The 12814-nt window shown below is 44.5% G+C and overlaps 1 protein-coding gene across 2 annotated transcripts in view; it reads right to left on the bottom strand.

Moving 5' to 3' along the window:
- Window positions 1-3419: 3419 nt before the first annotated feature.
- The window catches only part of ctdspla (CTD (carboxy-terminal domain, RNA polymerase II, polypeptide A) small phosphatase-like a), a 42392-nt gene continuing 32997 nt past the window's right edge, over window positions 3420-12814 (bottom strand). For both annotated transcript variants that reach the window (XM_072712160.1, XM_072712167.1), the window contains 4 exons: window positions 9522-9578; window positions 8224-8316; window positions 5408-5593; window positions 3420-4100 (listed from right to left, as the gene is read on the bottom strand). In XM_072712160.1, coding sequence (XP_072568261.1) covers window positions 3975-4100; window positions 5408-5593; window positions 8224-8316; window positions 9522-9578 — 462 coding nt within the window. In that variant the 3' untranslated portion in view covers window positions 3420-3974. The remainder of the gene's footprint in view (window positions 4101-5407; window positions 5594-8223; window positions 8317-9521; window positions 9579-12814) is intronic.

Genomic DNA, 12814 nt, shown 5'->3' with positions numbered 1-12814 from the left:
TATGAATGCGAATCGGGAAACCTTTCGGTGTTGCGCTCGATCAGCTGGGTCCTCTGCTCGGTTAGCCTCTCCTGTAGCAGCCGGAGATTTTCGTGCACATCCTCCGCAAGATGTGCGTCATCGGCGATGGACTTCTCCAAGATGTCCCGGCTTTGGCTGGCTAATGCCCAGGCCACCGGTTCTTCTCGGACCTCCGGCTGGTCCAGCCAGTAAAGGACCTCTTTAAACAGACCGAGGTAAACGTCCTCGGTTAGGGGGGTACCTTCTCGCAGAGATCTGTCATTCTGTTGTGATCCGTGCATGAACGGGGAGCGAGAAAGCGACTCTGGGAGCCAGGAGCTGGTCTCTCAGTTCCTGCTTCGAGTCCTCCAGAGTCCAGCTCTAGAAGTTGGATTGCATCCATGATCTGTCTTCTGAGCTGGGCTGCATTGTCCAAAGTCCAAACGTCTTCCAATCAGTGGCTCGGCGGGAGACTGCCCGAGACTCACGATGAACTGACAACGACCTATCGCTTTGGACGACTTGTTCCAATCAGGGTTATTGCACATCCAGATCACGAAACTGGCAATGGCAGCTGTGTCAAGCATGTTGAAGAACAGAGCCATTGGCCACCTGTTGATCTTTCGTTTACAAGAGTAGATGCAGGCCAAATGATCCATGTTATCTATGTCGCTCTTAGTTGCATTGTAATGAAAGTTGTTGTTGTTCCCCCTGGCTTTCATATTTTTCACTGGCACCACCTGAGGCCGAGCGTGAACGACTGTGGAACTGTCTGGGCAACGTTGAAAGAACTTCATAGTAGGTGGGTGATAGATTACGTCTAAGGCCACCTCCTCTGTTCAACGACGGTCGTTCATTTGAACCAGTCGTCCTCCCGGTCCACCTACAGTGCAGTTCTACAGTCCAGTTGCAATTGCATAAGCCTTTTTTTAGGATAACCATGACCTGCATAACTGAGAATCTCCACAGACATTTGTCATAAATTAACTGTTTTTTGGGGTGCATATTGCACCCCCGATGAAAATATGCCAGCGATAATTGAGGTCAACACTTTTTCTATCATTTTATGCATGACCGTATGTAAAACTGGTGCACTTACAATGTCCTAGAGGATAACTGCTGCAATTTTAATAATAACATGGTAGTAGCCATAGAAATGGGCAGGGGGCGCAGAATGCAGAGGAAGCAAAACAGGAAACAGCTGGTTACAATCGGAGTTTCACATGAAGTAAATGAGGGGGCGTGGCACACAGGAGGATTGGGCGAGCCGGGCGTGACAAAGACGTTTCCTGAATGGCAGCATACCGTATGTTGCTCCAAAACCTGTATATGTCATTCAGCATTAATGGTGCCTTCCCAGATGTGCAAGCTACCCTAGCCATGGGCACTAATGCACCCCCATACCATCACAGATGCTGGCGTTTGAACTGTCCGCTGATAACAAGCTGGATGGTCCCTCTCCTCTTTAGCCCAGAGGATGTTGGGTTCACGATTTCCACAAAGAATTTGAAATTTTGATTCATTTCCATTTTGCCTCAGTCCATTTTAAATGATCTCGGGGCCAGAGAATTTGGTGGTATTTGTGGATCATGTGCAGATATGGTTTCTTCTTTGCATGGTAGAGTTTCATCCTGCATTTGTGGATGAAGTGACGAACTGTGTTTACAGATATTGGTTTTCAGTGATGTTCCTGTGCCCATGCAGTGATTTCCACTGTAGAATCGTGTCTGTTTTTAATGCAGTGCTGCCAGAGAACCCGAAGGTCACAGCTATCCAATACTGGTTTTCAACCTTGTCCCTTGAGTACAGAGATTTTTACGGATTCTCTGAATCTTTTAATTATATTGTATGTCGTAGATGAAATTCACAAATTCTTTGCAATATTGGATTTAGAAACATTATTCTTAAATTGTTGCACTATTTGCCCACACAGCCTTTCACAGAGTGGTGAACCTCTCCCCATCTTCACTGCACAGAGACTCTCCCCATCTTCACTGCACAGAGACTCTCCCCATCTTCACTGCACAGAGACTCTCCCCATCTTCACTGCACAGAGACTCTCCCCATCTTCACTGCACAGAGACTCTGCCCATCTGGGAGGCCCTTTTAAAACCCAATCATTTTACTGACCTGTTGTCAATTAAACTAATTAGTTGTGAGATATTCAGCCATGTCTTTTGTTTTATTATGACACAACTTTTCCAGTCTTTTGTTGCCCTTGCTGGCATCAAATTCAAAGTGACTGTTCATTTGTCATAAAACAATTACATTTTCAATTTGAACATTTGATATGCTGTCTTTGTTCTATTTTCAATTAAATATGAGTTTATAAGACTTGCAAATCATTGCATTCTGTTTTTATTTGCATTTGATTTCTTTGGAAACGGGGTTGTAATAATGATTCTGAAAACCAGTGGAACATAATTGATTAAGCCAGCTGTGTTGTTTTTACTCTACTCAGCATCGGTTCCTCAGTATCTTATCACTTAGCAAGATCTGACGGATAAGTATCACATTGTTGGCCTAGTCCTACTACAGTCCACATAGCCACCACAATCTAAAAAAATGCATGCAAACAATCTATAAATTATAGTGAGTCTTCTTACTTCATTACCAAAGTTGGGTAATTCAGGTCCAGAGAGTAAAAGTCCAGACCAGGATTTTGTTTCAACCACCCAGTTGAGTACTCTGTGACTGTGAGTCTTTATGCACAACTGGTTGGTTGAAACAAAATCTTGGTCTGGATTTGTACTCTCTGGACCTGAATTACCCAACTCTGTTCATTGCCAATATAATGACTAGAATCTAGGAGGATCTACACTACTGCTTATACTTGGGTTTAATTCTCTTTTATGGGATTTTTGGTAAAGGATCAGGGAGGGACCAAACATCTAAGCATGAAGGGCAAGTTACAAAAACTAAAAAAAGAGTTTAAAAATATGAAGCATTCTAAGATATTTCTGCTTCACATAAATTATATTTTTGTGTGTTTAAAACGCTCAGCACCACTGAACTATGGGGGAAAGTCACAAACTTCTTCAAAGGGGAAACCTAAAGAGTAAACATTTTAATCAATGTGACCGATGAGCTCCACAGCTTATACTGGTATCTTTGCCTCCATTTGCCATTTTAACATCCATAAATCTTTATTATCGGCCTTTTTATAAACTTTTATCCATCCTTCTGCACTGGGGCCTGTATCATGAAGTGAGATTTGTTGTTTAGCTGCATAATGTATTGGATTTAAGGTACCCCAGTTTGGACTTTATCTTTGTTCACTAACATTTAGCCCAGACTACCTTAAATCTGAGAGCTTATTTTGCTATCACACATACCCTGCATCATAAAACAGGGCCCTGATATATAGAAACTTGTTTTCCTTTTTTTCTCATGATAAACAACACAAAACACATCACATATTCCAAGAAAGAGTTTCTTGTAAACCATAAAAAAATCATTATAATGACGATGAGATGACACGTTTTGAAAATTATCAGCATGAATGTTTTTAATACACAGCTCCACATTTTAAAGCAATGCCCTGTCAGTATGCTGCATACAAAACATACCATTAAAATAATGTATCTGAAAAGGCACTTTATTCGGTGATAAAAGGAAATAGAAAGAAATAATGTTTTGCATAGCAAAAATAACACAACTGAAAATAATTCTGCTTTATCCTTTTCTTTTCTCTTTTTGTACGGCTTTTAATTTTTTTTTTGTAAATATAAAATGATTGCATACATTTGAAAAAATGTCTTTGATAAAATAACATATCTAGTTGTTTTTAATTCTCCACTCCTCCAAATTAGAAATATAAAGTTCGTGTTTTCCTTGCGCTGGGACTTTCCAGCAGTAGTTCATGGAAACGGGATTCCAAACATTGCGTTCTTGCGAGGGCAGTCAGTGGGAGTGAGGCGTCGCTCCCGTCCCCCGCCGCTGGACCTGAGGTGGCAGTGAGGAAATGGGCTGTGCTACCTGCCCCTCAGGCTGCTGAGAGCGTCGCACACGTCATCCTCCACACTCAGGGCCTCGAAGACCGGGATCAGGTCCAGGAGCTCCGTGTCTGTCATGTCATCGAACCACGACTGAACCGCGACCTGAAGCAGCACAACAGTACTGTATGGTCAGCACAGTGACATGGTGCGTGGGGATTCATTTAACGCCTTACTGACCACATGTGTGAGATGTGCCCTGACAGAGCCCGTTTAAATACCCAGTCTGTGACAACCGCTTTTCACGTGTTATTAAGTCAGGTGTAAAGCTGGAAAATCATGGAATTTTTTATCTACGTTTTCAATCATTTCTCTACCATGAATAAAAAATGAGTCTCCCTGGACTCATCAGCAATTTATTATTATTGTAATTATTTAAACGTGAAATAGAAGGATACAATGAAAATGTTACAGTAACTCCGTCTTGACTATGAGAGGGGGGGGGTGTGCCAACATCGGAAAGCCACCCCCCACCCTCTTGACACCCCCGGCTGAAGCTGCGATTTGGCCTGCTTTTGATTAAGCTGCATAGGTGCCGTCGCACGACTGTCTGACATGTCGCTGCCTAAATAAAGGATGAGAGATGGGAAGCTGACAACCTCAAAGTCTCTCGCAGAAAAGATGATAATCCATTGGACCTCCTTATTGCGCTAATAGGATCTGTAGATGTTATCTGCTACTCTAGCAACATGAAACAGCAAAATCATGCAGACCTCTTCGGGGTTTGTTTTCACAACACACTACTTCGAAAGGTTTGTTACTGCCAAACTGGCAATGCAAACGCTTTAAAAGGTCAGACTCAGCAATCCAACTCTTTAATCCCAATAATAATCTGTATTAATAATTCTTAAAATGCGACACCTTAGCCCAGGTTGCAAAAGCAGCCGAATAATTGTTTACGTTTGTATAATATGGTGTTTACTTTTAGTGAAATGATATTCAGTTTGTTTTGGTTCCGTTTAAAATTAAGGCTTTGTGTGCCCTGGGGGAAAGGAAGAAAAAGCACTGAATTCCGGCTCACTGTGCACATATTTTGCATTTAAACCATAATTATTTTAGCTAGAGAACATTTTCAATTGGATTAAGTGCAATAGGGTGACAGTTAATTGCCAAAACTAAGTGCCCAGTTTGCTAGTGATTTTCCTAAAACGTCGCGGCTAAAGATTGCATGCTGTATGTAAGCAGATAAGGTAGTACTTTCTAAAGAGTCCTATAACCCAATGAAGACATAACTTCCATTTACGGGCGTTTATTTAGGCCTATGTTAGAGAGATTAGGCTATCTGATGCATCATTTTTCTTCAAAAAGTATTCTCTATGCACAAGTGTAAGCCTATGGAAATAGAAGAAAACATTCTAAGGACAAACAAATTGGGGGGGGGGGGGGAGTTAGGACAAATACACAGGACTTACTGCATTTTCAGGGTGGAAGATGTAGGAAGCCGGTGAGTTGTCTACTATGATGACTCTCCTGAGTTCCCTTCCTAGGCGACTGAGGTCCTTCACATAGTTGCCGCGGTGAAAGACGCAGGATTCTCGGAACAGCCGAGCCTGGAACACGCCCCACTTATCCAACAAGTCTGCTACTGGATCTGCGTACTGAATCAGAGCGTGACAGGATGACCTGGGTTACAGGCAATGAAATCTGACCAAAACTGCACCTCCAGAAAAAAATACTACTATGATAAACAACTACAGTTGTACTCTTTTTATCTACAGTTACATCCGTAACCACTATTGCAGAGATGAGAAACATTATTACCCTGTAGTAAAGGCTTCACAGATCAGGTTCCAGCTGTCAATGACCGCAGTGTGTGGGAACTCTGGTTTCTTTACACAGCCCAAACACATACAGTTGGGCAAATCAAATCTCAGAATAGCTCATAAAGTTGGAGTGTGTGTGCGCCCGGTGATGGACTGGCATCCCACCCTAGATAAGCTGCCGGCCTGTGCCCTGTGCCGCCGGGGATCTGCTCCAGGACACTCATGACCCTGTGCCCTACACAGATAAGCATTCATGGAAGATCGGTGGCTTTATCATAGTCAGTGACAAAACACTCACAGGAAATTGGATAGCGTCCCTCTAACTTGTGAGTGGGAGTTTATTTAGACTTCTGTGGATAGGGGCAGGTCCTGAATTTAGGGTTATGGAGACCGGGTGTCCTCAGACTTGGGCAACAGGTGAGTGGTCACCCCCATCACAAAGATACAGAAAAAGAAAACTGGGGAGAATACGAAACCAAACAGGAAGGTTAGAGTTTCAGTGCTGTGACAAAGTAGGTCGCTAATTCCTCTTTTTACTTCTCCATGACACTTGATTGTGTGTGATTGCCAAACAAATTTAACATAATACAAAGGACAACCAGCACAACATACAGAATTTAACTGACCATTTGACTTATTGAAGCAAAGTATTTCACCATCACCTAAAATTAATATTTGGTTGTGTATTTAGCAGCAATAACTGCAATCAAACGCTTGCAGTAAGAGCAGATCAGTCTTTGGCTTTACTGTGGGGAAATTCTGGCCCACTCTTCTCTACAGAATTGCTGTAATTCAGCTACACTGGAGGGTTTTTGACTGCCCATTGTAGGTTCCGCATCAACATCTCAACGGGATTGAATTCAGCGCTTTGTCTAGGCCCCTCCAAAACCTTAATTTGTTTTTTTTTCGGGCATTCAGAGGTGAACTTGCACATGTTCAGATCGTTGTCCTGCTGCATAACCCAAGTTGTGCTTGAGCTGCAGATTACAGACTGATATCTGGACTTTCTCCTTCAGTACTTCCTGGTAGGCAGCTGAAATGCCCAGATCCCGAAGCAGCAAAGCATCCCCACACCATCACACCATGTCTGGCTGTGGGCATGATGTTCTTTGTGTGGAAAGCTGTGTTAGCTTTATGCCAGATGTAGCAGGACCCATGGCTTCCAAATAATTCCACTTTTGATTCATCAGTCCAAGGAACATTCAAAACAACGTGTGTGGCTCAGTAGACTAAACCTCTGTGCCTGTGATCAGAAGGTTGCTGGGTTGAGCCCCAGCCTCATGATGCCTGTGGGTCCTTGAGCAAGACCCTTAACTCTTATCTCCCTGGGTGCTGCTACGGGTGGCTGCCCTTTGCAGCCAACTTGCTCTCATATACAGATAGCAGGTTGGGTGAGGCATAAAGAGAATTTCACTATGGGGATCAATAAAGGATGAACTATTATTCCCCCAAAAGTGTTTAGAGTAATAAAAGGTTTTTTGGCAAGTGTTAGAGGAGCCTTCATGTTTTGCAGTGGCTTCTGCCTTGCAGTTCTCCCATGGACGGCATTGTTCCCCCTGCATCATTCTAACCATGGAATCATTAACTGACATGAGAGAGGCCTGCAGTTCCTTAGATGTTCATCTGGGGTCTGCTGTAGCTTCCCTGATGAGTTTTATATGCACTCTTGTAGAAATTCTGCGAGGCCGGCTACTCCTGAGCAGATTTGCCCCGTTGCAAGTTTTTCTGTTTGGAGTCGATGGCTCTCATGGTACTGTGTTGGAGCCTAAGGGTCTTGGAGAGTACTTTCCCTTTTCTGACTGATATATTTCACTACAATTCTTTCTCAGGTCTTCGGTAGGTTCTTCTGACTGAGGCATGGTGTGCTGCTTCTTGAGACCCCTTACCAGACTCTACATTGCTAGAATGAGTTTATTTAAGTCATGCGTACATTCAACAGGGCAGGCAGCAATCATGCTTGGGTGTGTCTCCTTTAATTTAGCCCATTATAATTTAAATTTGAGTCATTGGTTGATTTAGTCACTGAGGTGGTAAGTTGTCACATGGATGATATGGGAGTTCAAAAAATGAAAAGGCTACTTAAAAATCGTGTTGTGTTTACTCCTTTTTTGTCCTTTGTATTATACTAATTTTGTTTGGAGACGAGACACAGTAGAGGGAATAAGGAATCAGAAATACTTTTGCATGGCATTCTACCTGGATGCCATTCTGGGGTGGGTATTTGGGCATGTTCTGTGAGCTCAAGTGTTCGAATTGTCAGAGGGATTGGGGAGTTCCCTGGTGGGCATTTGTTGACCTGGGGGTGCAGGGCTGACACTGATGGTACCAGTTGTCAACATGTTGGGATGTTTAAAAAATACTAAATCTTAAGGTTCTTTTCCCATAAACATGAGTTCTATGCCATTATGACGTTACCATGGCCATGCATCATCTGTGAGTATGTGACCCAGCCGACTGGGACGCACCTTGGCTAGGCTGGCCGTGAAGAGCACGCACTCGAAGAGCTCACCCATCTTCTGCAGGAACTGGTCCACGTGTGGCCGCTTCAGCACGTAGACCTGCAACGGGAGAAAGGCTGGAAATGCTGGAGGATGCTGTCAGGTGATGGGGTGCAGCCTAGCCAAGGTCAGGTCAGTATTCTGTAATAACTGTAAGAGGTCAGGATGAGGTGCAGCTTAGCCAAGGTCAGGTCAGTATTCTGTAATAACTGTAAGAGGTCAGGATGAGGTGCAGCCTAGCCAAGGTCAGGTCAGTATTCTGTAATAACTGTAAGAGGTCAGGATGAGGTGCAGCTTAGCCAAGGTCAGGTCAGTATTCTGTAATGACTGTAAGAGGTCAGGATGAGGTGCAGCCTAGCCAAGGTCAGGTCAGTATTCTGTAATAACTGTAAGAGGTCAGGATGAGGTGCAGCCTAGCCAAGGTCAGGTCAGTATTCTGTAATGACTGTAAGAGGTCAGGATGAGGTGCAGCCTAGCCAAGGTCAGGTCAGTATTCTGTAATAACTGTAAGAGGTTATTATTATTCGGGGCACACAAATCTTCCGAGCTTATTCCTTTTCACTGCTCTGCTCCTTTTCTTCACTCCGAGGCCTGTGACTGCCCCCAAGTGCAAGTAATCAAGCATAGGCCAACCTGAGCACACGGAGCCTATCCTGGATTACTTGAACCAGGTCACAGCCTTCCTGCTTTTTCCTCATTGGCCACTGGAAGGCGTTGCAGATAAGCGGAAGAATAGTCCTCTCCCACCCCTGAAGAGATCTTCTGCATCTTGGCCTACAGGTTTGACAGATCAAGCTGCTGTCTGCTCCTTGTTGAAGATCAATGCCAGATGTGATAATAGATAGATAATCCATAGTAGGACATGATAAAAGTTACTCCTACAAAAGCCATGTGGTGGCACTGTCACAAAGTCCTAATAGCAAAGGGTTTTTAAGGTAAATAAACCCAAATACATTTGATGTGCTGTTTGGCTCGAAGTGCTCTAGATATAAATTATTCAAGCAAAACAGGCAGGAACCTGTGGGATTTTGCCTCTATGTCATCCATATGTTTGCTGTTGACAGTTACTGAGAGGTCATCACACAGCAAAACACCACATGCTTATCAGAAAAGCCTGCAAAGACACCAAAGGAATGAGGGTAGACAGGGAAAACAAACAAACAAAAAACTGCATGACTTTCATGAAACTAAGAAAAACAGGAGCAGCTCAACCCATCCCAGCCCATCCTTCCGGCACCTTCTATGGAAAGTTTTCAGCGCCATACCTGGTGAACCGTGCCATCGATCTCCACAGGGACGATGAAATCGGCATTGCTAATAGGCTGCAAACAAAAAAAAATCAAGTCTGATAAATGAGTGTCCTTGCCGTATTGTTGACCGTCTCACCAAACATGCAAGACTTCGCATCTTAATGACAAACCTCTCGCCAACCCCCCCCCCCCGAACTCGTGAGTTCGCCATTTCGCTGACCTCCACACCTCACTCATTTTAATGGCCTGAACCTCAACACAGCTTCACCTCGATGCCCCTTCACCACAAAGAGGGCAATCAGGGCAGTGTTAAGGTGTGTTAAGAAATAAAGAGGTCTCGAATGTTCAAGGGCAGGCAATGCTCTGATTTTCTATGGTAGACAGAATAAAGGCTATAGGTTTTTCAGCATCGTACCTGGGCGAGTACTGAGCTTTTGGCAGAAGTTAGCAGTGCACTGGTATTAAAAATGCATTTTGCCCAGTGAACTTGCACCCTGGTAACTATGGCAACCTCTTCTTGATCATACAACCACTGCACAAAATTTAATAAATAATACTTGCATTTTAAACTTTTATCTGCTTTAGACAAATTATTACAGCCAGCTGGGCAGCAGAAGAAACACTACAGTCATGGTCAAAAGTTTTGAGAATGACACAAGTATTGGTTTTCACGAAGTTTGCTGCTTCAGTGTTTGTAGATCTTTCTGCCAGATGTTTCTATGGTATGCTGAAGTATAATTACAAGCATTTCATAAGTGTCAAAGGCTTTTATTAACAATTACATTACGTTTATGCAAAGAGTCAATATTTGCAGTGTTGGTCCTTCTTTTTCAAGACCTCTGCAATTCGCCCTGGCATGCTGTCAATCAACTTCTGGGCCAAATCCTGACTGATGGCAGCCCATTCTTGCATAATCAATCCTTGGAGTTTGTCAGAATTTGTGGGTTTTTGTTTGTCCTCCCACCTCTTCAGGATTGACCACAAGTTCCCAATGGGATTTAGGTCTGGGGAGTTTCCTGACCATGGACCCAAAATGTTGATGTTTTGTTCCCCGAGCCACTTATTTATCACTTTTGCCTTATGGCACGGTGCTCCATCATGCTGGAAATACATTGTTCTTCACCAAACTGCTCTTGGATGGTTGGGAGAAGTTGCTTTCGGAAGATGTTTTGGTACCATTCTTTATTCATGGCTGTATTCTTAGGTAAAATAGTGAGTGAGCCCAGTCCCTTGGCTGAGAAGCAGCCCCACACATGAATGGTCTCAGGATGCTTTGCTGTTGGCATGACACAGGACTGATGGCAGTGCTCACCTTTTCTTCTCCAAACAGTCTTTTTTCCGGATGCCCCAAACAACCAGAAAGGGGATTCATTAGAGAAAACGACTTTACCCCAGTCCCCAGCAGTCCAATCCCTGTAGTTTTTGCAGAATATCTGTCTGTCCCTGATGATTTTCTTGAAAAGAAGTGGCTTCTTTGTTGCCCTTCTTGTGCGTGCAGATGCACTCACACCTGCCTGCTGCCAATCCTGACCAAGCTCTGCACTGGTGGTGCCCCGATGCTGCAGCTGAATCAACTTAAAGACACAGTCCTGGCGCTTGTTGGACTTTCTTGGCTGCCCTGAAACCTTCTTCACAACAATTGAATCTCTTTTCTTGATGATCCGATAAATGGTTGATTTAGATGCCATCTTACTAGCAGCAATATCCTTGCATGTGAAGCCCTTTTTATGCAAAGCAATGATGACTGCACGTGTTTCCTTGCAAGTAACCGTGGTTAACAGAGGAAGAACGATGACTTCAAGCACCACCCTCCTTTTAAAGCATCTAGTCTGTTATTCTAACTCAATCAGCATGACAGAGCGATCTCCAGCCTTAAGTTAATTTTCATGGCAAAGAGGGACTTTGCAATTAATTGCAATTCATCTTATCACTCTTCATAACATTCTGGAGTATATGCAAATTGCCATCATAAAAAATGAGGCAGCAGACTTTGTGAAAATCAATATCTGTGTTATTCTCAAAACTTTTGGCCACGGCTGTATATGCGGGTGTATGGTAGTATGGTCACCCAACAGCAGGGGGAGCTATTGCTCTTTTAAAAAAATTGACGCTGTTTCATGACTGAAATTTCCGAAAAAAAGTACAAGAATACAGGGTTGCATTATGCCTCTCATCAGCACAGGAGGATCACAGACGTCATAAAAAAAAAATGCATGCATAGCATTTGGCTCTCAAACAGGTGAGATTTCAGGGATCTGACAAGGTCTTCATCTGTCAACATATGTGACAAAGGCTCCTAAATCAATCAGAATCTTGAAATCACGAATCGCCTCCTGCTAAATCACATTACTCTGTCATTTGAATATCTCCACAGTTTAGACGTAGGCTCAATATTTAAAGAGAACAGCATTTTATTTTTGTTGAAAAACAAGGAATGCCTGGGGAATAACAAGATGTGATTCTAACCCAGCAAACTCCATCCGCCCTCTACCAAATTTACAATGTGTGCATAAGACACTGTGTCCTGCCCAAACCAGGACCCCAAGCTGACATCATCTTAAGTCATTATTTTCAACATTATTAAGCCCTTTATTTGACACTTTACCCAAATGAGACTTAAAATGAAAAACAACCTGAATCTGCGGCATTGAGTTCGCGAGCCTAAGGCCCCGGCTGCTACACAGTGGCCTTGGGGTCGCGAGACTAAAGCCCCAGCAAGCACTCAAGGTCGAAAGCCTAAGGTCCCAGCCGGCACACGGCGGCCTTCAGGTCGTGAGCCTAAGACCCCGGCTGCTACACGGTGGCCTTCAGGTCGCGAGCCTAAGACCCCGGCATGTACACGGCGGCCTTAAGGTCGCGAGCCTAAGACCCCGGCCGGTACACGACGGCCTGCAGGTCGCGAGCCTAAGACACCGGCATCAACACGCCGGCCTTCAGGTCGCGAGCCTAAGACCCCGGCTGCTACACGGTGGCCTTCAGGTCGCGAGCCTAAGACCCCGGCATGTACACGGCGGCCTTCAGGTCGCGAGCCTAAGACCCCGGCCGGTACACGATGGCCTGCAGGTCGCAAGCCTAAGACCGCGGCCGGTACACACCGGCCTTCAGGTCGCGAGCCCAAGACCCCAGCCGGTACACACCGGCCTTCAGGTCGCGAGCTTAAGACCCTGGCCGGTACACGACAGCCTGCAGGTTGCGAGCCTAAGACCTCGGCATGTACACGGCGGCCTTCAGGTCGCGAGTCTAAGACCCCAGCATGTACACGCCGGCCTTCAGGTCGCGAGCCTAAGACCCCAGCTGCTACACGCCGG

Source organism: Paramormyrops kingsleyae, chromosome 1 (assembly GCF_048594095.1).
Source record: "Paramormyrops kingsleyae isolate MSU_618 chromosome 1, PKINGS_0.4, whole genome shotgun sequence".
NCBI lineage: Eukaryota > Metazoa > Chordata > Actinopteri > Osteoglossiformes > Mormyridae > Paramormyrops > Paramormyrops kingsleyae.
The sequence above is the reverse complement of the archived record's forward strand: the minus strand, read 5'-3'. Positions and strand labels throughout refer to the sequence as shown.